The sequence below is a fragment of the Tyto alba genome, unplaced genomic scaffold, assembly GCF_018691265.1.
Source record: "Tyto alba isolate M040663 unplaced genomic scaffold, T.alba_DEE_v4.0 Super-Scaffold_1, whole genome shotgun sequence".
NCBI lineage: Eukaryota > Metazoa > Chordata > Aves > Strigiformes > Tytonidae > Tyto > Tyto alba.
Window position 1 is genome coordinate 24931434 of NW_024881261.1, and position 26507 is coordinate 24957940.

The 26507-nt window shown below is 45.7% G+C and overlaps 1 protein-coding gene across 1 annotated transcript; it reads right to left on the reverse strand.

The window, feature by feature from the left end:
- Window positions 1-4836: 4836 nt before the first annotated feature.
- LOC104356375 (dual specificity protein phosphatase 13) lies at window positions 4837-24911 on the reverse strand. Its single transcript, XM_032982165.2, has 5 exons — window positions 24814-24911; window positions 21807-21835; window positions 8415-8622; window positions 7077-7297; window positions 4837-5927 (listed from the first exon to the last, which is right to left on the reverse strand). Exons 3-5 carry the CDS (start codon window positions 8573-8575, stop codon window positions 5701-5703), a joined length of 609 nt encoding a protein of 202 aa, XP_032838056.1. The 5' UTR covers window positions 8576-8622; window positions 21807-21835; window positions 24814-24911; the 3' UTR covers window positions 4837-5700.
- Between the last annotated feature and the right edge of the window lie 1596 nt (window positions 24912-26507).

Sequence of the window (26507 nt, forward strand, 5' to 3'; positions counted from 1 at the left end):
GGATATGGAGTCCCTTTGGGGGATGGGGGATGTTCATAACACTCAGAAACTTGGCCCACATTTCTGGTCTCCTCCCTTTCTACTCCACAAAGGGCTTGTAGCATTTTTAGACAAACTTGGATGCACCGTATGTTGTGAGAGAACCTGCTGGGAAATTTGGTGATTCCTGCACTCCAGGGCAGAGGAAACGTGTGTTTCTGCTTTGTGTTTTTAGGAAAGTAGGAAGATAAAATTCAAAATAAAACACAGCAGATGGGAATCTCATAGAGACAGACACTGGGAAATGTTTAGACAAGCTTTGTCCCCAGTCCTTGAGCTCACGATTTAGCAACTAAACCGTAGAGAGACTTCAGAAAGACAATGAAATGCATTTTGGCTTCAAATACAGTTCCCTCAGAATCCAATGAGAGTTGTGCACGTGAATTTGAAGGCAGAATATAGCCAGCAGTATGGGGAATAGATGTAATGTGAGAAACTCTCATGCTATATTATTATAGTCTGAATTGTTTCCATCATTTTGCGTTAAGTAATCCCCCACTATCCATCTCTAAAGTGCAAACAGTACAGCTTTGATGTGCCCCAGGGAAAGGAAGCAAACCAGCCTTTGAATCTTTACCCAACCTTACTGCTCATGCTTTGCTTTCAGTGAATAACCGTTCAAATCCTTTAATATTTCATTCCCATAAAAATATATTTACCAGGGGTTTTTGTGGCAGCAGTGAGGCTGTGTTTATTATTTTAGGAATACCACACAACTGGCTTTAGAGAAAAGACAAGGCAGGAGCAGAGTGCTGCAAATCTATCAGAGAACAGCATGTTTTCCACCTGTTGAGGCAGCAACCACACTAACAGATGCATGTAATAATTACCTGTACCTCAAAGGCAGCACCAAGTCCTGCACCTTCTGCTCCCTACCTAGCAGACAGCTTGATAACAGAATAACAAAAGAGGAGCATGGAGAGAGTAGAGTAGGTAGTGCTTTGTGAAGAATGGAAGAGCAGCTCTTAATAAAGAGACACTGGAAGGTGGAAGATGAGAAGAAAAGATCTGAGGCACCATGATGCTAAAAGTAGAGTGGAGCGAAGGAACTCCAGGAGCCTGCCTTATTTTTAGCATGGCAGTCAGGTTTTTGCTAATACTTTTCCCAAGGCTGCTCTCATTTGTACTCTTAACATCAGAGATAATTTCTCCTGATGAATAGGTGCCCCACACACCTACTGGAGCCCACTCCCTCCTAGAGATGGATGACTCTGCAATGGCAAGAGGGGCATGTACCCCTGTAAGGTTAGGGCCTCATTTCAGTAACTGACACCATAAGTGACCAGGACCCTGTTCCTCTTCCCTTCCCTGCCGCCTGCCCCCGGGAGCATGCTGGAGCTATGCTACCCTTTTGTTTGCAAGTGCCTCGGAGCAACCAGTGTAAGAAGGGCAGCTGGGGACAGTGAGGGGAGCAGCGATGCAGAGCAGGTGAAACACCTTTGGTCTTTCCTGCTAAAATGCTGAGGCTTGTAAGGCTTTTCTTCTCCCCTTCCTCTGCCTACCAAGGGGAGAGAGGTGACATTTGGCTGGATGAGGACTCCCGGAACTCAGACCATATGAGCTCTGAAGTGGTTTGTACCATGGTAGTTCCTTACTTGCAGAAAGGAACAGATCCTTCCTAGAAGGGATTTGCAGGGGAAGGGAATGATTTCATCCCCGATTTAATCTTGACAGAAGCAGATGATGAGAAGTCTGTGTGCTGAGTTGGAGTTTTCCTTTGAATTCCTACAGTGTTGAAGGCAGTGCTATAAATAGACACAGTATCCTTTTTACCCTGGTACAATTCTGTCTCCAGCTCCCATATAGACAGCAAGTCTGCTGGTAGGTATTTAGCAGGAATTAATTTAACCCAGTCTTCTCTTTCTGTACTCTTTTACTCCAAGCATCCCAATGTCTTCCACAGCCATACAAACACATTTCCTCAATAAAAATATTCTGAGGAAGGCTGCTGATATTAAAAATCCCATTTCTGTCTGAAAATTCTATCCTAGTTATAAATAATCCATAGAAGACCCAAACTATGAAGTTAGTATTAAAAACAAAAAAAAAAGGCCAAAAAATAAAAAAATCCTCCTCTCAGACTTCTTCATTTCCCCCCCCCCACACACACACACCCCAGTTTTGGTTTTGAACTGCACAGCATTTTATTCATAGTCTGTTTCACATTTTCTCCAGTGTAACTGGCTGGCCAGTTTCTCCCTCCCCAAAAACAACTTGTGAACATCAGCTGAGAAGAAGGAACCCCAGATAAAGTGTTTCATGGCTATTATCTTAAGCTAGATCTGTAAGGAATTTAAATACAAGCCAGATCGGTATTAAAAAAAACAAACCCTTTAAATTTAAGCATCTTTTTCAGTGAGAGATCCTCAGCCTGGGAATCCAGCTGGACAGCAAACTACAATTTCACAAATATTAGAGTTTCATTAGAGTTTCTGGGTACAACTGCAGAGACGATAATCTGGCCTAGCCCTGCAGTTGTGTCTCTGTTTGCGGAGCTGGCTGTGGTTAAATTCACGCTGCTCAGTGCATGTATTGAGTTCACTGGGGGTTGGTTTGTAAACAAGCTTAAAAGTACTTGCCTGGTAGTTGAAGCTCCCGCGCTGCGGCGTCTTGGATTACCTTTGTTTGAATAATACCACTTAGTTTTCTCCTAATGTACCAGTTGCACAACAGATTTCTGGCCCCTCTGTGTTCAGCTTATTCAAAGTCTATTTTTAATTGTGTTAATTATAAACCACAATCCCCTACCCTCTTTGGACCTGCGAGCATCAGCCAGAGCAAGGCAACTGGAGGGCAGCAGCAGCGGGAGGCTGAGTTTTGAAAGCGGCCGGCTGTCAGGTGGTGGAAGCAGATGTGACCTGGGCGGCCTTGCTGGGGCTGCGCTGGTTTGCCTCGGCCCCGCCAACGCTGGGGGCAAGATCCGGGTTTGCACCCCCGAGCATGAACGGTGGTGTGCATCCCCCCCCGGTTGGGGTTTACCCTTGATACCCAGGTTTTTGCCATGTGCGCTTCTCTGCGAGGCAGGGGCGGTTTACCCCAGATGCGAGCAATTGGGGGGTGACCGCGCTTACCCCCCCCCCCAGCCCGCCCATGTTAGTGGGCAGTTGAGGTTCATCCTTGCAGCAGGCGCCAGGGGTGAGGTCGGGTCTTATCCCATCCCTGTGCATCAGAGCAGGATCGATCGGGGTTACCCCCGCCACGTGTGCTGGGGGGGTGACGAGTTTTACCCTTGCACGCGTGCCAGTGGGGCTCCGGGGGTCTGTCATGGCGGGGCGAGCATGGGTGGGCTGTGCCCCAGTCCCCCCCCCGCCTCGGGCGGCGCAGGGCGCCTGGGGCATGCCAGGGCGGGTGTGCTCCCACCCACAGCGTCGTCACCCTTTCTCCCACCCCCGCACCGGCTGCCCCGTTTCCCTCGAGGTTTGACCCGAATTCGGAACCAAAGGGCCGATGCGGGGTAGAGGAGGCCCGGGGCCGGCACCCCCCTTCCCCCCCCCGCCGCCGGCCCTGCCCGCCGGGCCGCTCGCGCGCCGGACCGACGGCGCCACCTGGCGGCGCCTCCTGGCAGCGCGGGGGGCGGGAGGCGGGGGGGGGCAGCGCCCGGGCGGGGGCCGCGGGGGTGCGGCGCGGGTTTCGGGGGGCACACCGCAGCGCGGGAAGTTACATCCCGTCTGGTTTTCTGCCGTGCTGGCAGCAACGTGTCCTCCGAGCAAGATGCGGGGTTTCCAGTTGCACCCACCAGTATTTTAAAAAAACGCCGTTAAGTTTTTATCGCGTGAAATGCGTTTAATCTGCAGTCACTCCCGTACCCCCAGCAAGGGCGTCTTCAGCTGGGCCTTTCGCTCTGCAGCCGAAAATGGCTGGCGGGCCTCAGTCCTGCTGGTGCTAAAGGCGAGGAGAGTTTTCCTGTAGGTGGGAAGCATAAGGGAATGTGGTTCATGGGGCCGGGGGTGTCTCTATCACCAGATCCACTCTGGGTTTTTTTTTTTCCCCACTTGTTCTGTAAGTTGAAATCAGTTTGTTAGAGTCATTTGGTAACTGAGACATGCATATTAAATTTTTATTTGGGTCTGTAGCATACTTTTAAGCTGACCGTCCCTGCCTGAGGTGCTTTTGTTGACCTTGCAGAGCAGCCTTATGAGCAGGTTTCCTTGTGCAGGGAACTCAAGCAGAGAAGTGCTCCAGCACTGCTCTCCTGCTGCTCGGGGATGTCCAATCCACAGGGTTAGTACAAAGCAAAACCCCCTGGGGTGCCCTCGGTGTGGGGGTCAGGTCTTCATTTCCAAATGCTCTCCTTTGTGTGCTTCCTGTAGCCTCGACCACATAGCAGATGTAGATATCGCCAGAGAGCATCATAAAAGGTGCCGAGTTGTCTGTCCTGAAGGCAGAAATTTGCCTTCTAGACAGCACTGGGAATGGCAAGGAATGTTTTCCCTTGTTGCTGTGCTGTTCTTGAGTAGCCAGCTCACATGGTGGGGAGTATTCATGTCTCTGCATTCCTGAGTTTGGTACTAGGAATGCAAACAACTGCCATCCCCGAGCTGGCTTCCCCGAGTGGCTTTGTGCTGCCAATGTTTGTCCGCTGGGAACGGAGAGCCAGATGTGCTTCACATAGTTTCCAGGCAGCACTGATCCATCAGATGACAGTAGCTATTGAGTGCTCTTATGGTGGCCCAGAGACACAAAGATGAAAGCCTGATGCCTGTCATCACCTCCCTTGCCGTTCCTGTGTCCCCTCAGTTTTCACTTGAATCCTCTCACAAAAGCAAATGCCACCGAACACGATGTTGCAATGTTAATGACCTTTATTTTTGAGACAGAAAATCCCAAGTTTTATAATGTTGAACTGTCAGACAAATTTGGGATACGTTGAACTTCTTTGTCAAATGTTTTCCTGCCCATGCAGCTGTTTGGAGCCTCAGCTGGGAACACACCTTCCTCTTCAGAAGCATTTTCTACTGCATCTCCTGGATGAATTTTATGAGGGGAGAAGAGCAATAATTGAATGCCCTCTCAAACGAAGGTATCTTTGTGGAAGAAAAAAATCTGATGAACAGTCAAAGGGAAAACACTATAGAGACCTGGAATTATTTCCTAGAGTGGCTTGTGTTGTTTCCCAGCTGCTCTGCCTTGAAACAGGCTCTTACCCCCAACTCAGGGGCTCCACCAATTGTAAAAGCAAGAACTAACCAGTGCCAGATTCAAGTCTCAAAATACAAACCATTTTGGATACGGGGAGCAATGGGTGGGGTGCTGGTTCATGAGAAAACTTCTAAGCATTATTGTAGCATAAATAATATGGCATCTTTCACCTCAAATAGCCTAACACTTCATAAACTGATATGAGCTTCACTAGTTGCTGAAACACAGCTATTTCTGAAGTGGAACCTGATATCTTTTTTTTTTCTTTTTTTTTTTTTTTTTTTAAACTAGTAGAGAGCAATGTTTTAAGGTGGAGAGTAAAGGATACAATATACAACTAATCGTAAGTATAATCTAGGAGGGCTTTGCAAAATGGAAAGATCAACTAAAATCTGCTTTTAGTAATAACGTGCATTCTGGTGTATCATAAACTTGTGTGCTTAGTTTACAAATGCAATTCATTTATAAGAGATACAGGAAACTCAAATAACATTTTATCTTCTCTCTTCCAGTGATACTCTCTTACAGCTCTTTGGTAGCAGATGCTCTGGTTCCTTTCCTCTCTTCGTTTAGTTTAATGTCCAGGTCCCGGAGCTGGCTGAGGAACCCTGAATTTGGGCAGATGTCTCTGTGAGCACTCACTGTTTTCAGAGCATCCACCAGTGTCATGTTTTCATGGATCATTAAAAAGGCAAGCACTAAAGATGCAGAGCGGCTCACCCCCATGGCACAATGAACAAACACCTTGCCTGCGGAGAAGAAAGAGGCACAGGAAGGTGAGTGGGCTTTAGCATTTCTAAAGTGAGAAAGACACAGGGAGGATAAGAACTATTTGAAATAAGTTGAGAAAACAATGGTGACAATTAGCGGATACTCATGTTCTCAGGGAAGATTAGCATAAGATCATGCCATACATCTCAGGCAAGGTAGTATTTCATACTGACCTCATGCATCTAATTTAGGCCTCGGATTAAAATAGTTGAAATTTTCTGTGGAAGGAGAAGCTTTCTGTGACTAAACTTGTTAGTATAGTTTTCTGTGGAAAAAAGAAAAGTTTTGGCAGAAAATTTTGGCCAGGCCCTGACTGTGATCACTGACAACTCCCATAAACTCTGTAGGATAGTCTGCCTGTAAAAATGGACTCATAATTTACTGTATCTCAGCAGCCCAGTGTGAGTTATAACTGGGGATTTAATAAAGCACTCCAGTGAAAGCAGCAGATCTCGCAGCCAGTCAGAGTCGGAGCAAACTCTGGAACAAATGGAAATTATGATAACTAGGCCATAATCCAAACTCTGCTGACAAAAATTCAGCAGGCTGTGGGTCAGGCTCGCAGTTTTTGACTTAGTTCATTAACTTCTGCTGCTTCTCTAGCTTAATAGACAGTCTGAATAAAGCTCCAATTCTGTGAAGCACTTAAGCACGTGAAGCATTTAAGCCAGCACTGAAGTGCCGCTGCTCCCAGCTGAGTGCCCCGGGAGCGGGGCTGCGGCACGCGGGGCAGGCATGCCGGGCTGCAGCCCGTGCCGGGGTGCGAGGTGCGTGTGGAGGCGCACGGATCCTGCCAATTCCTGCAGCAGGCACCCGTGGGGGAGCACCCGCAGTGCCAAAACCTCTGCCCTTCCCTCTCGCTCTGCTCCTAGGGTTGGCCCTTCCTCCCACCGCACCGGGTTTGGGGCAGCCAGCCCTCCCTGGCTCCCGGGGCCCTGGCCACGGCCACCTTCCCTGCGGTGCGTGCCACAGGCGCCCTTCTCCCATCCTCAACGTGGTGGTTCTGCGTGTGCCTTCCCGAACCGTACGCTGGATCAGAGCTTTGCTGGCTGCCTGTTACTGCATGGAGAAGCCATTTGGCTCGTGTTGAAACTTCCTCCCATAGCTTCTCTTTGCCTCCCTCTTACCTCCTGAAGTGTTTAAAGCTTTGCCTATGAAATTGGCAGCATCGTAAAAGAAGATACTTAAATCAAAGGACGGATCATCAAATGCTTCTACTCCATAGTACTCTATTTGCAGATCTTCGTAATATTTGGCTCCTGTGTTGATGCTATATGGCCCATCTGCTGCATTAAGGATATGAGTAATGTTGAGGCTTTGAAGAGTAGTTTTGCTCCTAGCAGCCCACCTGTTGAAAGACATGAAGGGCTCATTGGCAACACTCCTAACATGCTGCTAAAATAGCATGGTTTAAAGTTAGTGCCTGCTCCCGCTAGGGAAGGATGCAGGAACTGCAGCTTGCTTACGGAGTATCACATTTCGAGAAGCCCATAGTGCTTTGCACATGAAAAATGTGATATGGTGGTGGGGAGAGCAGCAAGAACACAGACTTGCTGGTGTGATACTGTTAGTTAAGCAAATGCCTCCCAGCAGTTAATCCCTGGGAACATGGCTTACTGTAAAAAGTGGTCAAGATTTTCCTTTAAATGGTTGTTTACCAAGTTCTAGAGCCAATCTCTCATTCCTAGTGTGCAAGGGCAAGAACCCCCACAGATGGAGCAGCACTTCATTCCTGGTTCAGACATGAAGTGGCTGCATCATGCTCACCAGTGAGGTTCTCCCCCCTTCCCACCATAAACTGGGACTGAAGTTATTCCACAAAACTGTGATCCTTAACTGACGTATTCATGAGGAGGAGGAGTTGGGAAAAATAAGCTGATGATCTATGTAACCTGTAGTAATCCAAATAGAAGGAAACAGCAATAGATAGAGGTGGTCATAAGAATAAGGTATTTGCATGAAAATTCTTGTTTGATATTTTCAGTTTTACCATCTTTGAAAGAAAGTTTGGATTTGGACTGGCAAAATCCCTGTTGTATAATTCATTTGGGTTCTCCTCCGTCTGGCTCTTGATCCTGTTACTCCTATTTGAGTGGGAGAGCTACAGTGCTCTTGTCTGCTGCCTTAGAGCACAGTTTCCAGGGCAGATAGTACATTTCAGAGTTGACACCAATTTGGGATGGATTCTTTCAGGACTTTTGTCTAGAATACAAATAATTCTTACCCTGCCAAATCCACTGTGGTTCACAGAATGTAGAAAACCCCACTCAGACACACTATGAGTAGGTCACCATTTTGTATATCATGTTTTTCATTACATTCAAACTCCCTATGTTATCAGTTTTAGAAGCTTGTTTCGCAAAAACATTCCTGCTGACCCAAAAGCTGCTCCCCAATGTACTGCACCCCTTCCTCCTCCTCCCAGGAACTAGTAACAGCTTAATGATAGGACCATATGTTCTTACGCATCTCCCAGGTAAATATTTGGCCAGACTTGGTCCACATGATTATCAGACCCGCCTCTGAACCAAAAGAGCCGCTGGAGGTCTGATAGCGCTGGTGTTTCATAGGAAGCTCTGCTCCCTGCACTGCTAGTCGGAGGTGAAGAGTCTCTGGTGTGAGGCATCTCACTCCTCTCCTGCACGCACTCGGTCTGTATCAGAGACAGCTTTTCTGAAATGAATTAAGAGGAAACTTTCACACAGAAATAATATTCCCTAGAAAGTAGTCCTGTTCATTACTCTCCAAATAGCATCACATTATTATAACTAGTGTGTGCAGCAGGGCCTGCAGGTGTTGCTAAAAGCATCCAGAGAGCAGGACTGACTCTCTGGTAGGACTCTACAGGCATGTAATCCATCCCCTGAGAAAGCAGCAGCATAAAATGATATGATTTAATTTCTTGTCAAGTAACACTGTTGAAAAAGAACATCCCGTGCCACCCGAATCAGCACCAGCTGAACCTCATAGGTGCAGATATTATTTCTGTTACTATAGCGCTGATGAGCGTATGTAGGAAAGCTCCAGTACTTTATGTTGGAGGGTTACCAAATTGTTTGTGCACGCTTGATTCTGGTTAGTTAAAACTGGAAGTTTTTGAAAGAATGAATCATTGGACTGACTTACACTTACAAAGATTCTAGGGCCAAGGTGGACATCTTAGGATGTGTATGTAAGACATAGATTCATATAGTGCGTGTGTATACATATATAACATGCATGTATGTACAGTTTTCTTTCATTTATATGGATGTATTTAAACACATGTATACACATACATATACATACATGTATACATATGAATGGATTTTCACATGCAGATATACATTATATATGTGCCTGTATGTATATAAATAGAAATGGAGAGAATCTGAACTAGTTTTTTCTATCTCTCAGGTGAATATCCCTGAACACTCAGCTATACTGGTATACTTGAGTCTGTCTGTCACAGTCTCTCCTCTGGGAGCTGTTCCACTTTGTGTAAGTAATGTGATAGCTATTTGCCTCCAGGGGGAGGCTGTTTCTCTCATCTGAGGGGTAGGGTACTTACCTGGGATGTGAGAAAAAAAAGAGCAACTGAATTTGGGGAAATTATAGAGCTAAAAGTTCTGGCTTTGTGGCCCTGTTGAGAATCCCACCTAGGGCTGTTTTGTTCCCTCACAGATCATGCAGTGGAATATGGGCATCCCTTTTGCAATGTTGTTTGCTGGTTTAGACCCTGGAAGCTCAGGCCAGACAGTCCAGCCTGAAGCAGAGTTCAGTTGAGAGCGAGAGTTCAAAGATATCCAAGCAGTCCCTTCTCTGAGACTTTAGGAGCATTTCTCCTGCCAGGATCTCATTATCCTGAATTGCTGTTCTCGCCCCCAGAGAACACTGATGACCTTTGTTTGGTTGCTTGTTGGTATTAAATCCATAATGAACATGAGAGCCACACTAGAACTCTTCCCAAAGTGGGGTGGCTGGTGTTTATTCTGATGTGGCCTCAGCTTTCACTCGAATGCCTAAATCTAGAGTTTGTATTTATTTTCTCAGCAATTCTAGAAAACAAGTATGGATGGGACCTTAGGAAGCCATCTCTGTCCCCTGACCCACAGCAGCAACAGTGAGATGGATGTTGCTCCTACAGCAACAACAACAACTTTGTCCAAACATCCAGGTATGTTATTTTTAACAGTGTAGGCTGATTTAGGGAATAAGCAGAAAGCAAGGGAGGATATGTTTTTGCTTATGAATAAAGAAGTAGAGATGATGCAAAGCGTATTACTGAACACACCACATATATTTCTGTGACCTCAGCCTAAATTTGCTTCCCCTGCCCCCTTCTCCCTCCTCCTCCCCACAAATGTTAAGAGCAGTTATAGCTTTTTGTATGTTCTAATAAAAAGGAAGTCTCCCTAGGGTAACTACTTAATAAGCAAAATATGAAAAGCACAATAAAAATGATGGGAGAGATGGAAAAAAAGCTGACTGGTTTTACTTTTAATGATGAAGGAAAAGAACTGCAGGGAAGTAGAGAGGAATATAGGGATAAAAGGCTACAAATTTTTCAGGGCAGATAATGTAACACCAGGAGCTTTGATAAAGGAGTATGTTGTGCAATCCTAGCACAGATTAGCATGAAGAATAGCACAGAAAAAGATACTGTGCATTGCCCTACAAGTTTTACTGCCTTGAGAAAGTCATGCACTGTGCTCAAGAGCTACTGCCAGCATTGTCATGATGACCTGTTTGTACTTTCACCGACACAGAACGTTAAGCTGAAGCAGTAAAAGGAAATCAAGAAAAAGATAATACAGCTTCTACATCAGGAGATTCATAAGACCACAGGCTCATTTTCAAGGAGTGTGTCTGATTCTCAATTGCTGCAGATGTTTAAAGGCTGAAGTCGTGGAGGTAAGCAGATGGATACTAAACTTTCAGTTCTCCTAGCTCCCACTGCTTTAAATTTCTGCTGTAGCCTGTCAGCTAGTTACAGTAATGGAGATGATTAGCAGAGAGAATTACACTGCAAGCCCTCTTGTTCAAGACCTGACTTTGAGGAGGTTCTCCAAGAATTGAGCTGTTTTGGTGATGGTGAAATTTAGCAGGCAACTCCAGCCTTTGCAGCCAGGGAGGTGCTTTGCAACAGAGCTCCCTTTCATAGAGCAATGCTCTTTCCAAAAAGTGCGTCAACATCGTTTGCTTCACATGACTAACGCCAGACAAGTGAGCTTCTCGTGTCAACACGAAGCATAGCTCCTCCCAAGCACACCGCTCCGGCCGCGCTGTGCTGGCCTTGAAATTGAATTGCTCTGCAGGGCCTTCAGGGTAAGCTTGGAAATAGCTCTACCAGATGATTGGACTAATGAGGAAAGTAATATGAATTTTTTAATTGAGGGCCAGGGACTTTGCTGAGGGTTCTACCACCCCCACACCCCCCCACACCCCCCCCCCCCCCGCCTTCTACTTTAAGATACTGCAAAGCTAGCAAAAGTGCTGCCACTGATTACATTTCTCTAAGCTTCTCCCTCAGGGTGGCTCCCAGAAGCTGCTCTAGATGGAAACAGCCAGTGAGTGCAGGAGGGCAGGAGCCCCTGTAACTGGGAAAATAAATTTTCTGTCTTAGAAGGTCACTAACGTTTTCTGCAGAGATCTAGACCATGCAAGTTGGATAGGGTTACTTAGATTCTTTCTATCTTTCTTTCTCCTCTTCCCCCCCCCCCCCCCCCCCCCCCCGTTAAAATCAAAACAACAGCAACAAAAAAAAGCTTTCTACCTGTAGGAGACATCTGAGACTGGATAGAGATTTTAAAGGCAATCCAGATGTGTTAGCCTCCTTGCTTCCCCAGGAGGATAGAAGGTAGCACAAGATTTAAAACTGTTTTGTGATTATCCATCAGTTCCCGGACACCCAGAGTATTGGGGCGCACTCCAAATGGCTGGGACCTGCTTGGCTCTGTGTCTGAGCTGTGGAGCCTGAGTCACAGAGGCCTGAATTTCCCTGGGGGGCACGAGAGCCATGGTAGAGGCACAGGCTGTGGGGTGGGCGTTGTGGGGCTGCAGGGAGCGCCCAGGAAAGGCTGTGGGTGACTCCGCACCCTGCTTGTGTGCAGCTCCCGAGGGAACCCATCATTCCAGGACCTTGTCTACAACAACCTCGCTGAACTTTGTATCTCCCTGATACTATCCGGCCACTTGAGTACTATGGTCTGCAAGGCTTTTTTTTTGGTTTGGTCATGTTTTTTTTTTTTTCCTACACTGAAAACAATTGCTGGTTTCTACTGAAGAATCTTCTGTCAATGAAAAGAGAAAAAATGCACAATCCCCACTGACTTGAATTGGCTAAAGCATTTAACAGATTTGTGTTGCGTTTGCAGACTCCAGCCAAAGAAAACTTAGCAAAGTTCTGGAAAAAAAATGCAAACACTCCAATATTGTAGATTTGAAATAGTTAATATTGTTATTTTCAAAAAAAAAATTAACATTTACATTTACTTTTGCTTTGTAATTTTACTTTAGCATTGCATAAAAACTTTTGAACTATTAAAACAAAATGAAGTGGCTTGTTCCTTGTTGAGGAAAACATGTTTTGTTTAACTAAAAATGAGCACTAACTGAGCAGCCACTTACTTACCTAGCCCTCATTTCCACTTCTGCAACAGGAGGAAAGCCTCTTGCCATTTTGCCATAGTAGTTACCTTGTCTCCTAAAGACCAGACTGAGCTGTAGAGAGATTAAATGACTGTCTGAAGTCCCAAGAGGAGACTGAGGCAAGGCATTAGTTGGGCCCCAAGTCATCTTTCCTCTAACCCTTTTGCTAGCGCGCTCCTAGCTGGCACAGCTCTGCTTGTGATTATGATGGTAGCCCACAGGTGTCTTTCAATAACAAGGTCTTACATGAGATTATTGATAGCCTTGGGCACAGCAGGGCACTGATTTTGCCTGGACCTGTGGTTACTACAATAATGCAAACACTAGATAACAATAACATGATACAAAAAACTCCTGCAGCCAAATATCCTAAATTCCTTAAATCAAAACCTAACAAACTAAATGGTTCAAAATACCAAAGCATGAGATCAGAATATAATTCATGTGAACAACAACAAAAAAATAAAAGAAGCCTCTTGTGATGCATTTGAAATTGCTCTCTACTCTGTTTTTTCTTCTATTTTCTCTCAGCAAGCATCTCTGCACTCATCTTTTACACTCCTTGCTCTTTTCTCTCAGGTAGTGCTTAACACTGTGGCTCTTTGTCCTCCTGATGGAAAAATCCAGATGGAAAGGAGTGTGGTTCACAGAGAAATGGTCATGTAAGTGGAATTAATCTTTCAGATACTGTAATGTGAAATCTGATCTTCCTTTTTGTTAAGAAGACCCAATCTGTGTCTCTACATTTTGGCCAGAATCTGACGCTAAGAGAACCCTGGAGTCTCTTGAGGTAGAGCTGAAAGCGTCGTGTGCAGAAACAGGCACATTTAAAAGCAATAGCAAAGTTAAAACAGCCAGATGGGAACCTAGCAGGCAACCGAGAGGGGAACTCTCTGTTTTCCTTGCAAACCTACAGGGGCTTGTTTGCAGGAATTAGAATCTCTCACCAGCAGTTCACTGCAGCTCTAATACCAAGTGGTATTGAAAATGAGAAGCAGGTTATGGCTGATGGTTTAAATGAGGCACCTATGGGAATTTAGAAATGAGATCCTGGACTCGTCTCGGAGTAGACTGTGCACATGGCAGAGCAATACTGCTTTCTTGGCTGACTGCATCATATATTATGGCCTTTTATTTTGCCCACACTCAAACAGCAGGGAACCGTAGAAGTTCATTGCTCCTGCTTGCTGTTTAAAGCCTGATCTGCCTCACCAGAAGCAATGCCCCTGAATAATGGAAAGCAGAATCGGTCCCTCGGCCTCAGTGTGGGTACGTGTTCAATGCAGCACTGTATTAATGCCATTGCCATTATTCTGGAGTGAAGAGAAAAGCAGAATGTACAATTAAAGCTCTGTTTGGTTAGGTTTTTAAGAGAATTTACTACCCGGGAATGATGCCAGATCGAGGGCTCTGGAAAACACAGCCCTCTCTTTAACCGCAGTATCGGGAAGGAGCGGGAGCAGCCCTGCAAGCCTCCTCCACAGCTACCCGCTCAGCCCAGCTCAGCTCAGCTCACAGATGCCCCTCGCCCTACGCCGGCAGCCGTGTTTTACTGGGTGGGAGAAAGTCTTGAGTCTTCACACCTCTTCACTGCTTGGGCTCCCTCCTGACACCTCCGTTCACATCCGGCCTTGTACATTTATGATGGGGCCCTCTGACTCCTCCAGACTGAGGTGGAAGGTACCAACTTCTGCTTGCGAGGAGCCTGAGCTGGGCTGGAGAGCAACATGCTCCGTCCTCCGTGAGCCCTCCCATCCCCACGCAGGGCTGCCCGTGGGGCTGGAGGGGCTGCTGCAGGGCAGGGAGCTGGGCGCACCTGGGGACGGCAGGGACACGCGAGGCTGTTGCCGGAGCGGGAGCAGTGAGAGGGCAGGGCAGGTGAGGGCAACCAGCCTCAGCCAGGGGTTTGGATAGCCAGGAGAGCCCACGGTGGTGAGGCAGGTCAGGGGGGTGCACAGCCAGGAACGGGCAGAGCTGTGAGGTGATGCAGATGGTGACGAAGCCCGAGTGTCTCAGCTCAGATGGGCTCCTGAGTGAGGTGGGGAGCCCCAGCAAGGCCTCCCACCGCGCACTCTCACAAAGCTCCTTGCCGCAGCACCACCCGAGGTCTCGTAGCCACCCTCATCCTGGGACAAGGCAAGCCCCCAGGAACAGCAGAGCTTGCCAAGCCAGGCTCAAGGCCCTGACAGCAGGATTCAGGCTCGTGGCGGGGAACTTCACCTCTGCCCTGCTGTTTTTTGGGGAGAGGGTGTTCTTGCTAGCTCATGGAAGTGCTCCTGGAGAGCATTTCCTTTCCTTTGCAATGTAATGGATCTACACGTATTTTCCCAAGACCCTATCTTTCCAAGCGGGGAGAACCTCTCTGCCGTCCCCAGCCCTACCCTGCCTCCCCCCAACCCTCTTATTTAAGAGCCACGCAGCCCAGGGAGAGGCATCTGCCCACACACAGGGCTAACGCTACAGGAAAAGGTGCCTGAAAAATGGGGAGTCCTGGTTGCAGTGACAGGCCACGGCTGTGGCAGGATGACAGCTTTTACATCTGCAGCTTTCAGATTCAAAGGAGATAAAAAAAGAAGTATTACCTTAGCAGCTGGCATCTCTGAGCTATTCAATGCACCATCCCCAGCAAGACAGCGCTGCCCTCCACAGGCTCCTACCATAATTTCCGACTCATCTGTGGATACCTGGCAAGCCTAGGGTGATGCTTTCCCCTTTCTCTTCTGGGGCACTCCTGTCCAGGGTACCATGGCTAGGAGTTAACCCCCCCCCAAAACTACTGTTTTCCTTGACACGCCTCGACTACACTCACACTTCTCCCTGAATTAAAATAGCTGTAGTTTTAAATCCTGCTGCCAGCAGCCATAACTGTGCTATATGCTATAATCAGGAAACCACACAATCACCATGCAGCTAACTGCTTCTAATAGTAGAAACTTCACTCTAATCTTACATAACGCCTGTAATGGAGCAGAGACGCTGTGGCTTGTGAGGAGCTTAGACAGAAAGCTTCCTTGGGCAGCCCGTGCCCTGAGGGCAGATATGCTCCAGTGAGAGCAAGAAAAACAAAGTGACCTTGATATTGATAACAGTTCAGGGAGTGCTGTCACAGCCAGCGCTGTGCTGAGATTTCATCTGTGTCACAGGCTGTCAATAGGTGTAAGTTATGGGCAGTTCTGATACAAATGCTGTTGAAGAGACCAGACTCTGAGGGGGTGTGGGGGGGTGGAATTGCCTTGGAAGATTCAGGAAAGACAAACAAGGGTGTTAATATATTGCTATTAAAAAGGGCTACAAAGCACTTGCCCTTCTGCAGGCAGTATGGATTTGTGTGACTGGATTAAAGCGGGAGGGGGGTGGTGGTGGGGTGTGTTTCTTCTCCTTGATTTACTCCTCAAATGATTTTTTGTCTGATGCTGTCAATACAAAATTGACAATGCTGTCAAGCTTGCAAGATTTCGGGATATTTGAAGGCACAAGTAAAGGGGTTTTGATATTCCTCAGTCATTTGTCAGGAGTATCTCCGAGCTGTCTGTCTCCCCCTGCACTTTAAACGTAAGCAGTGAAGTGCTCTCCTTGCCTTGCCTTGCTTGAAAGGGTATGTAGAAAAAAGGCACCTTTTTCTAAGGTTGACAGAGCTGTACAAACTCTTTGGAGTGGAATCAAGAGCAAAAAGACTTCAAAACTCTGCAATGGAAGATCTGTTTTGTCACTTAAGCTTTTTCAGGCACATCACAGATCTTTCAAGGGATATTCTCAGATTTGTCAGGGCAGAGCGGAATGTTTTTTCTTTAGTTTTTTTTTTTTTTTTTAATTCCTGACTTTAAAATCATTTTTTGTTTTTTTTTTTGATCAAGTCATCTTTTAAGTAGGGTGACTGTATGTCACCAAAGAATTGACCACTGATGAGGTGCATGAAAACAAGCAAGAGGAGATATTAAGACCTAAAAGTGGGGTTTGCTTTCTCTTGCAAACTTTTGAGTATGTGTCTAATGAATATTTGCTCTTAATTTCTTATCTTGACTATGAAGAAATAAAACCGAGGTACCAGGTAATCCAGAGGGAAGCAGGGAGCTGCCTAGTCTGGGCATGTGGATAAAGCGGGATGTGCAGACACATCTCCAGGGATGGATGAGGAGCCAAGGGCGTGGGGGACACGCTGCTCTGTGGAATATCCAGTCCCAGGGTCACTGGGAGAGCTTGCCCTGCCATTTGCTGGCTAGTGGGAAGGAATTTCCTCGCCAGGCCTTGCTGTGCTGGCTCTGCGAGGAGCCGGCAGTGCAGTGCTGCCCCGCGCCCCAGATACCACGCTGCTGCCGCCTGGGCCTTGCAGTCGGACAGGCAGGGCAGGAGCAAGTGTTGTTATGTGCCAGAAAGTTTTTGCAGGGTCTTTTCGCCATTATCTTGTCAGATTTTGTGCTGTTTTTTTTTTCTGATGCCGCTTCCTGCTGGGGCTTGGTGTGGACCGTAGATCGATGCGAAAGCCAGGAGGGTGATGGAAGGAGGAAGAGCCTACAGCAAAGCAGCAGCCTCATGGCTCCCAAGAGGGAGAGTCAAGCACAGGTAGCAGGGAGAAGTGCAGCCTTGCAGGAGGTTGTGCCTGCTGCAGGCAGTTTATAATAGACTGTTTGGGAACAGGCTGCAAATGTAACAGTCCATTTTCCCAAAGCAAACCTCAGTGCCTCCAGCACAGCCCTGGGAAGGCTGTCCTCTGCTTGAGAAAGTTGGTGTGAGTAGGAATACATTAAGGACTGCAAGCTTCTCAGGTGTAATGGTAATGGGAACCACCCATGAGCTATAAATAGCATTAACATCCTTTCTCTCCAATGCCTGGCATCCCAAGCAGTCATTTTTGCTGGTGCTAGTGAAAATGAACAAAGCTTTGAACAGCTTTTATTTATGTTCTCTTTTCAGGCTCTGAATTTTGTGAGTAGTTTTTCTTACAGGCTCTGAATTTGGGGTTTATTTGAAGGGAAAATATTGACATTTTCTCCTTTTGGATTTCTTTTTTTTTTTAAATTATCATATATAATTTTCATATTTTTAGCACAGCTATGTGGGAGAAGCTATTGTGATGGAAGAGTGGGGATCACAAGTAGTCATTTACAATGAACCTCTGTGTGATTGCAGGAAAAGGGGAAACAAAACCTCAGGAACCAAAATTTAGTCTTAAATAAATCATAGATATTTTTAACAAAATACTGAAAATGTTTTGTTTTAGAATTAAGCAAATAATACGAGGTGTTTTGGCATGATTTGTGGTGTTTATGTTGAGGGATCAGACAGAAATAGTTGTTGCAGTAGAAGGAAAAGCTTTACATGCTTATCAGACAAGATCTTCCTGTGGTGTCATAGATGTCTATTGTCAAGGAGCTGTGAAGACCTGAGAGCAAAACTGGCAAAAAGGACTCTCTTCAAAATATTTAGGGTATACTTGATGAAGTCCTGTTATAAAATGTTAAAGCCTCACATGTTAAGCAACTCTCTTTGCTGTTACAGACATTCAAGAAAAACAAGGTCTACAAAATTGACATTTTGCTCTGGGATAACCACTGAACCACTGCTACTAGATCAACTGGTAGAGCTGGAAGAATAGGCAAGCTTTTAAATATGCAAGAAGGACTATATTTTTTTCCAGTTATGCCAACTGATCTAATTATACACTACCCTTACTGACAACCCTTGCCTTGCAACACTGCTGTTATCGAAACGCTGTGATTTTTCATTTTGCCAGAAGATGGCAGAAGAAAGCAATCTTGAATGATTCAAAAGTACACAGTATACTCATGAATGGCATTTAAAGGGAGCTGTTACCCATACACAAGAAACTGCACTCTTGGTGGATGGAAGAAAAACGTGAAATGTACTAGGTGAATTAAATTGGTATTGACCTGGGTGTATAAATTAAATTATCTACACTATATCCTTTCCCATGTAGGTTTTCTGTATCAGAAACACCTGTAACAGTGCTCATTTCTCCTATGCACAGTGCAGTTTGGCCTGGTTTTGCTCCACTGGCGACATCTGTTCTACAACCCAAACCAGAACGTAATGCAGTCACCCACAGTAAAAAGCAGGGTGATCCCTTTAGTCTTTTATTCTCTGTCTTTCCAAATATGTTTCTCTTCCCTTTCCCACTTCCTCCAGTCATGGTAGGAAAAGAGCCAAGAGAGCACACGCGTCCCCTCCTCTGGCTCCGAGGAAGAGAGGGAGGTGCGAGGGGCAGATGCCGGCTGGGAGAGCACCCCTGAGCGCTGACAACCTGTTGCACTGAGTTGCTGGGCTGGGCGGTGGGCTAGTGGTGGTGGTCACCTCAGAGACCGACCGTCTCTCCTGCCTGTTCTCCAGGGAAAAACTGACCCTTTGCTTACACGGGTCTTCAGAGGGAAGACCTCTTAGCAGCCTTCCAGCACTTAAAGGGGGCCTAGAGGAAAGATGGGGAGGGACTCTTTATCAGGGAGTGTAGGGATAGGATGAGGGGTAACGGTTTTAAACTGAAAAAGGGAAGATTTAGATTAGATATAAGGCAGTAATTCTTTACTGTGGGGGTGGTGAGGCCCTGGCACAGGGTACCCAGAGAAGCTGTGGCTGCCCCCTCCCTGGCAGCGTTCAGGGTCAGGTTGGACGGGGCTTTGAGCAACCTGCTCTAGTGGAAGGTGTCCCTGCCCATGGCAGGGGGGTTGCAACTAGATGATCTTTAAGGTCCCTCCTAACCCAAACTGTTCTGTGATTCTGATTTCCAACTGCCAGGACGGAGCCCCTCTCAGAGGGCTTGGATGGAGGAGTCCATGCTGTTCACGCTCTCTCCCCAGCTGCTTTCACTTTGAATGCTTTTCTTAAAGAAATCAACTCTCTGTGAGAATGGAAATCCGTTGGGAAAGTGCAGTCAGCCTGTCTAGGGGCTTCTGCGTTAACCGGAGGCATTACTCCTCCTCCCCATCTGGAGCGACGCATCCCTTGCATCCTTCTAAAAGACAGGAGAGCTGAAGAAAGCTTGCGAGGGTTATTGGGCGTCAGTGAGAATTACCAGGCGCCTACTAACCGGTGGGAGTTATCTCCAGGTGGCAGCACTGCGCAGGCCCGGGGGTCCCGGCGGTGGGGTCCCAGCCCCGGTCGCGGTGCTGCCCCCCCCCCCCCCCCCCCCCCCCCAAGCTGTCCCCGCGACACGGCGGCGGCTCCCCCCACGCCTTCAGCCCCCGTCAGAATGGGGCTCGGAGGGAGTTTGGCAGCAGCCTCGGCCGTTCGTCCGAGGAGGGGCAGAGCCTGCTGGCCGCGGCAGCCACGCTGCAGACCCCCCCGCGGGCGCTCCCCCCTCCCCCGGCCCGGGCCAGCCTCGCTGGGGCGGGTGCAGGCAGGCTGCTTGCTGGGGGCAGCGGCGAGGGAGGCAGGGAGGGAGTTCCGTACTGGGACCGGCCCCTCTGCCCAGTCTGCAGCCATTAAAAGCATCGTGAGGTTTAGGAAATAGCCATCTGTTGAAGGCCAAAAGCTGGAAGATACGCAGGGGAAGCGTTGTTCTAAAGTTGTCCTGTTTCTTACACAGTCTTCCCCTAGACTGTGCTCTGGGCTGATGGAGAATCATTGACTAGCCAGACCTTCAGGTCTAACCAGCCTTGGCACTTTTTCCACCTGTCTTATTGTCCTGATTTCAGCTGGGATAGAGTTAATTTTTCTTCTTAGTAGCTAGAGTAGTGCTGTGTTCTGGATTCAGTATGTGATTTGGTATGAGAAGAATGTTGATAATACTCTGATGTTTTCAGTTCTTGCTAAGAGATCAAGGACTCTCCAACTCCCCGTGTCCTGCCCGTGCACAGGTATACAAGAAGCTGGGAGGGAGCATGGCCAGAGCACTGGACCAAAACTGGCCAGTGGAATGTTCCATATCATGTAATGTCATGCTCAGTATATAAAGGAGAGTTGACTGGGAAGGAGAGAATTCTCTCTTGGTTCCAGGATTGTGGTTTCAAGATCTTGGCTTTCTTCAGGATCACTAGCTAGGAACAGGCTGGGTATCAGTCAGTGAGTGGTGAGCAATCGCACTGTGCATTACCCACTTCTGCTTTCTATTGTTGTTATTGTTTTCTTTTACTTCAATTATTAAATTGTTTTTATCTTAACCTAGGAGTCTCCCTTTACCCCCCAGCTCTCTCCCCCATCCCCTGGGAGGGGGAGGGTGAACCAGCTGCTGTGAGGTATTTGGCTGCCAGCTGGGTTTAAACCACAACATTTATGAATGAGCTGTCCACAATATCCTGATCCAAAATATCAAATCTGGTCTGAAATGCAGGAGCAGAGCTAGATCAGCTCAGTTGGGCCCTTTTCTATATTTCTGGGACTGTCAGGCGCAGGAAGAGGTTGTTAGTGACTTGCTGACTATTGGAACAATAAAACGTGTCGTTGAGCTGAGGTGCATTCTTATCCTGACTTACTAAATGCCTGTCCCACTTTCTCCATCCGTGGTGACAGCAGACTCTGCTAGGGTTTGCTGATCCACACCTGTCCCTTTTTTTGCCTTCCTATGGTTATAAACAATTGTGATTACCAAATAACTCCCTCTCATCCCTCTGTTAGCTTAAGCATCCTGTTGATGAATCACAAACTCAGTGACAACAGGCAAGACCTTGATGGCTAAAAATTCAAACTTCCTCTGCTAGCAGAGGTGCTGCATGGTGGTGAGGCTCTCTTCTGACACACACAGCCTGCCTTCTGGCCAGTTACATCTCCCTCATTCAGAATGCTGCTGCATCTTGACCTTACAACTCCTCTACGTGGCTTCATGTGTTTTCACAGTGGGATCTGTTAGCACCAACCATCCCCTCTTGCAGTGATCTGAAAGCATGCTACCTTTTGGCACAGGAATGCAGCCTGCTACCCCCCGAGGAAATAAAGACAAAATCCTGGTCAAAGAGTACCCAAGAGTTAAGGTTCTGACTTTCTAAATGTTTATCCTCAGTTGGTATTTGATGTCTGGATAATAAGGTGACCAGTGTCTTACAGAAGCGTAAGGCAGGTTAAACAACACAGAGGAGAACAGTGGTTTCCCTGAGCTGCAGGACAGAGGATGTGCAGGGCCAACCTCTGTGGCTGAGAATTTCATGCAGTGTCTCTTCCTAAGCCCTTCAGATATGAACTTTAAGTATGGTGGGTACAGCTGCACTACTATTTTATTTCTAAATAGAATGGCTTTCCCTTTGTACTGTTAGCATTTTGTCATGCTGCTTTGCTTCACTCACCGTTTTCCTGAGTTTGGTAAAGAAGTTGTCTGTGAAAACAAGAATGAAAAAAAGGAAAATTATCAAAGACTTTTTTTTATATATATATATGGGGGACAGATTTTCAAAGGCAGAAAGGGGAGTCTGTCAGGTTATGCACCTAAGTACTATTTATGCCCTTGAAAATCTTTCGCTTACAGTGCATAATTGGTCTGTGCAAATCCATTGCCAGAAGAGGTAATTGACCATTTTTATAGGAGGATCAGTAGCAAAACCACTCCAGGCTATTGTTCTAGAAATTAAAAAAAAATTAGGAATTATGGAAAGAATATGTTTCAGGGCATCAGCCAGCCTCTCCTGAAACTATGCAAATTCACTTGGTGAAAACAACAGCAGACACAATGAAATGAGTTGTATATGAAGAACTGAGATCTCAAATGTGATATTATGCAGAAGGTAAAGAGTCTGTACTAGATAAGTAACAGCTCGATGTGTTATCAAGGGTGCACTTTGATTTTGATGAATGTTAAAAGAACCTTTAGCCTTGAAAATAAAGAGGATAATTTCTCTCTAGGCAATGCTGCTCATGAAAGTCATAAAATAAGAGCACTGGAGCCCTAATTTTATAGTGCTTTTTAAATGATTTTCAAATGGTCCAGCTGCTTTGTGCCACAATAACACAAGGCAGAGATATTTACGCCGGCGATAACAAGCATGCATCAGCCTGCCCGAGCTGCTCTCCACAGGCAGCCTGTGTTAGGCGAAACACACATGGAAAGCTGGTACTTGCCAGTGCGGATTGATCACAATTACACCGTGGCTAGAGCGATCCTGGGAAGCTGCTTTTTCCACCAGACAACTTGATTGTTTTTCTTGTCTCTCTCTCGCCTGCAAAGCACGTGATGTATGCGGCCGGTGATGCTGGTTCTATTTTGACACTTGAGAGCCTGCCAACTCTGTGTGCCTCTTAGGCCATACCGTCCTTGGCACACTTCTCGTTTTGGAAACAGGACGAATTCAGCCCAGGGTTGCACCACAGGTTTTTGGTGGGAGTTTCCCCAAGGATTAATTTGGCCCCAATCTTGGTGTTCCAATGTTGCATTGCACTACCTCGTACGGAAATGCATGCATGTGGCAAATGAGCTCTGGGCAAATGCTACGTAATTCTGCTGGGATTGCGACCAGCCACATTCCCTAGGTACTTTACTTCTGCATGTCTAGGACTTCAGTCTAAAACTATAATTTGTTTCCCAGGACCTGCTCTAAGATGAGAACTACCCCAAGGTGGTCTAGCTTATCTTGCCAATTCAGGTAGTCATTTCAAAAGTCTGATTATTATTTCATCTTTGCAGTCCCCTTTCCTTTGTGAGACATTAACAGAATACAGTGTACTGGGAGAAGACTATCTTCTGATCAAGCAGAGTAGGGTTGAAAGACCAGTTCCTTTACTAAATATTCCCATAAAATTAAAGAACTTGTCTACTTCTGTGTTCGCTAGTGCTACAGACACAGCTGTGTTTGTGTAAAAAGAATTTTTGTGGGAACACGGAATTCTGGGCATGAAAAGAAGGCTAATTCATGGCTGAAAATTTATTAGATTTGCTGAAAATCTCAGGTCCATAAAGCTGGGCAGAGGGTGTGGTGGGAGGAAGGTACCTCTGGGAAGTCCGCAGCCATTGAGCATCTGTTGTCACCAGGGTAGGAAAATCTTCTCCCCCATCTGGGTCACTTCTTATACGTGTTGGACTACAACATTTTTTCCCTTTTTTATTTGCTGATCCCAGTGCAGCAAAACAGGTTACCATCTTCTTATGTCCAGGGATATCCTTAAGAGCCTGAAGTTTAAACAGGGGCCTGTTTTCTCTTGGAGTTGATTTTATGAGTTTTAATGAGCAGAATGGACAACAAACACATTTGTTGCCTCCATTTAGCCAAATGATTGAGGAGTGACTGGAGCATATGAAATTGAGAAACCTCCTACCCCCTAAACAGAGTGGAAAGATAGGTTTGATGCCAAAGCTTTAGGTCATGTTCCTTTCATCTTTTTCTCATATTCAGATTGTCTGTCTGATGTTTCTCGCTGTCACTTCGATCTTTTTATTTTATAAGAGTTTAGAGTTTACATAGGTGTATTACTATAGCTCAGTTCAATATGTAAATACTGCAGCCTAATGGAACTGCTTGCTACTGGATAACTCTTTGGATAGCATTGACTAGAGGAAAGTGACAGAAGATCATAAAATAAGCCAGCACAAGGGAAGCAGACCTGCTTTTTCTAAGAATAGAGTGAACGAAGATTTTCCCTTCAAAATAGAAGTGAATACATGTAGTGCTGTTGCAGGCTGCACATAATAGTGCCATGGTCACAGATTGCTTAAGTTTGTACTTCTGCCTCACTCACATCTCATCTCATCTCTGAGACATCCAATTTATGACAGCTGAGACAAAGTAGCCTCCAGGGTATTACGTTCATGTCTTTCATAAATCAAGAACCACTTTTTGTTACTAGAGATCTGAGTCCAGAAAGAGAGGAAAACACATGGCATTAGGCTTTGTAAGTGGCCAATTGGCATGTCTCTGATAGCTCTTTGCAGCTTTTGGCTGTTTCTCAAACCAGAAAGTAACAATTTCTGTGCTGAGTATTCTGATGAATCAATACAGAAAAACAAAAAATCACTGCTTTCCGAATGAGAACTCAGAACTTTCTCCCCGCTCACTAAAATACAGCATAATTCCCTTTTATAATTGCTTTTTCTTTTTTCTCTCCTGCTACAGAAGATACACTCTGATGATTACCAGTAGACCATGTGTGATCCTTACCACTGATTTGGACATAATTTTTTTGGTTACTCTAATCTCAGGATCTTGCTATCTTCCCACCTGCCAATGGAGACAATATCTGTAAGTGGATAATTAGGCTTACCCAAATGTCTGAGTGAGGTTTAGTTAACGCTGCTAAAGTAATTTGTGATCGCTTAATAAAAGACTTGTGTAAGAGCAGTGGTTTACCACCAGGAGAGGAACTCACCGTTTGGCCTAGTGAATGCACTCAAAGGCAGTAATGTGCGCCAAGGTGAAAGTCGATCAAGTCCTCTGCAGGTATTCCATAATACTGCCTTTCCTGGCCATGGGATGTTTGGTCTCCTTTGCTTCCCCATGCAAAATGTGCTGCATTCAGCGCATGGGTGACACCAAGCCTCTTCAGGTCCTCCTTGTTATGGGCTATGGAGCTGTGGAAAATCATGTACAAAAGCTCACGACAAAAAGCAACACAGGGTATCTTGTTGCCTTGTAATGTGTTCCTGTCTGTAGAGCCCAGTGCCCGCCATGCTTTGAGACATGTTGTGTAAGAAAGAGTAAGGTAATAAAAGAAAGGTAAAAGGTTGTGATTTCTGAATATACGCAAGATATATGTGAAAATGCAGAATTCCAAGTTATTTTGCTTCTGCAAAGACACTTTCCTGCCTGTAACTTCCTGCAAATTTAAAAAGTGTTACAGGCTCTAGTTGACGGAAAAGGCATTGGAAATTACTGGCCCAAACACCTTACAAAAATTTACTTCATGAGGTAGCTGAGGTCCTCCTATAAATGGGCTTGAAATATGTCTGTTGAAGGAACATACTCAGGTTTTAGTATAGCCTGTAACCATTTAGTTTCAGCCTATAATTGTGTGATGTTTATTTGCTGGAGTGGTATTAGCCTTGCTAATCTGGCTAAATCCCAGTTGATAAACCTGCCTGCTTAAGATCAGCATGAAGTTTGATTTCGGCAGGATATTTTACATCTTGTGCTCTCAGCTGCTTATTATGTAGCACTTTAAAAAATATTTACCTTTCAACCAAAAGGGTCTTAGCCTTGGCCTTGCGTATCAGCAATGGCTGATAGCCAGACGGATATTTAATAATCAGTTTGTTGACCACTTCAAAGTCCTCCAGGATGAAAGACATCATGTGAAGTGAGACACCGCTACTTTATTTTACAAGACATATTTGTTGTTTAAAGAGGTTGACCATAATTTCTGATAAAGTCATAAGGAGACATATTTCTTATAACATACAGTATTAATTCTAGATTGATCTTTAATTTCCAAGTAGCTTCTCAGAAACTGCACATAATTGGTTCCACAGGAATAAGCAGTGACAATTTATGGTACTGCTTCGGGTTATTGTAGCTGTGGCAGAAGTCCTGATGCTGATGTGTTTGCTCAGTAACAGAAACATACTCTGTTACTCTGAGTATTGGGTTGGGCCCTAAATGCAAAAACTCTCTCTATTCCCCCTTTCTGCCTCAGGAAGATCCCATGAAACCTTATTGTCAGGTGTTGTTCATATTTATCTTATCAATGTTGTCAGAATAAAGAAAATTCTATCTGTAGCATTTTACAAACTTCCCATTTTACTGATTGCAGTCTGCAACTCGTATTTAAGCTCGATATTAGTGATCAGCTATTGCATTGACAAAGCTGTTTACATTTCTGGTCCTGTTAGCTGAATGTTCTCAAAGTTCATCTTTTCCCTACTACATGTACACACTGTTGTTATTTATACATTTTTGTCCCACCATTCTTTTTTTTTTTTTTTTTTCCGAGAGACAGAATGTGATTGAAAAAACCCATGCAAGAATAATTTGAAGCATATATACTCCCAGGCATTAAAACGAGATCTTAAAACTGAACTTAGAAGAATGTCTAAAATCAAATAACAGTGTTAAGACAATACAATT

Excerpts from the sequence above, each read along its gene's own strand:
- LOC104356375 (XM_032982165.2), bottom strand. The coding sequence starts at position 8,575 with ATGCCTCACACCAGAGACTCTTCACCTCCGACTAGCAGTGCAGGGAGC. Across the intron at positions 7,298-8,414 it reads AATATTTACCTGGGAGATGC|GTGGGCTGCTAGGAGCAAAA; the intron begins GTAAGAACATAT and ends GTCTTTCAACAG. Across the intron at positions 5,928-7,076 it reads AGCTTTAAACACTTCAGGAG|GCAAGGTGTTTGTTCATTGT; the intron begins GTAAGAGGGAGG and ends TCTTCTCCGCAG.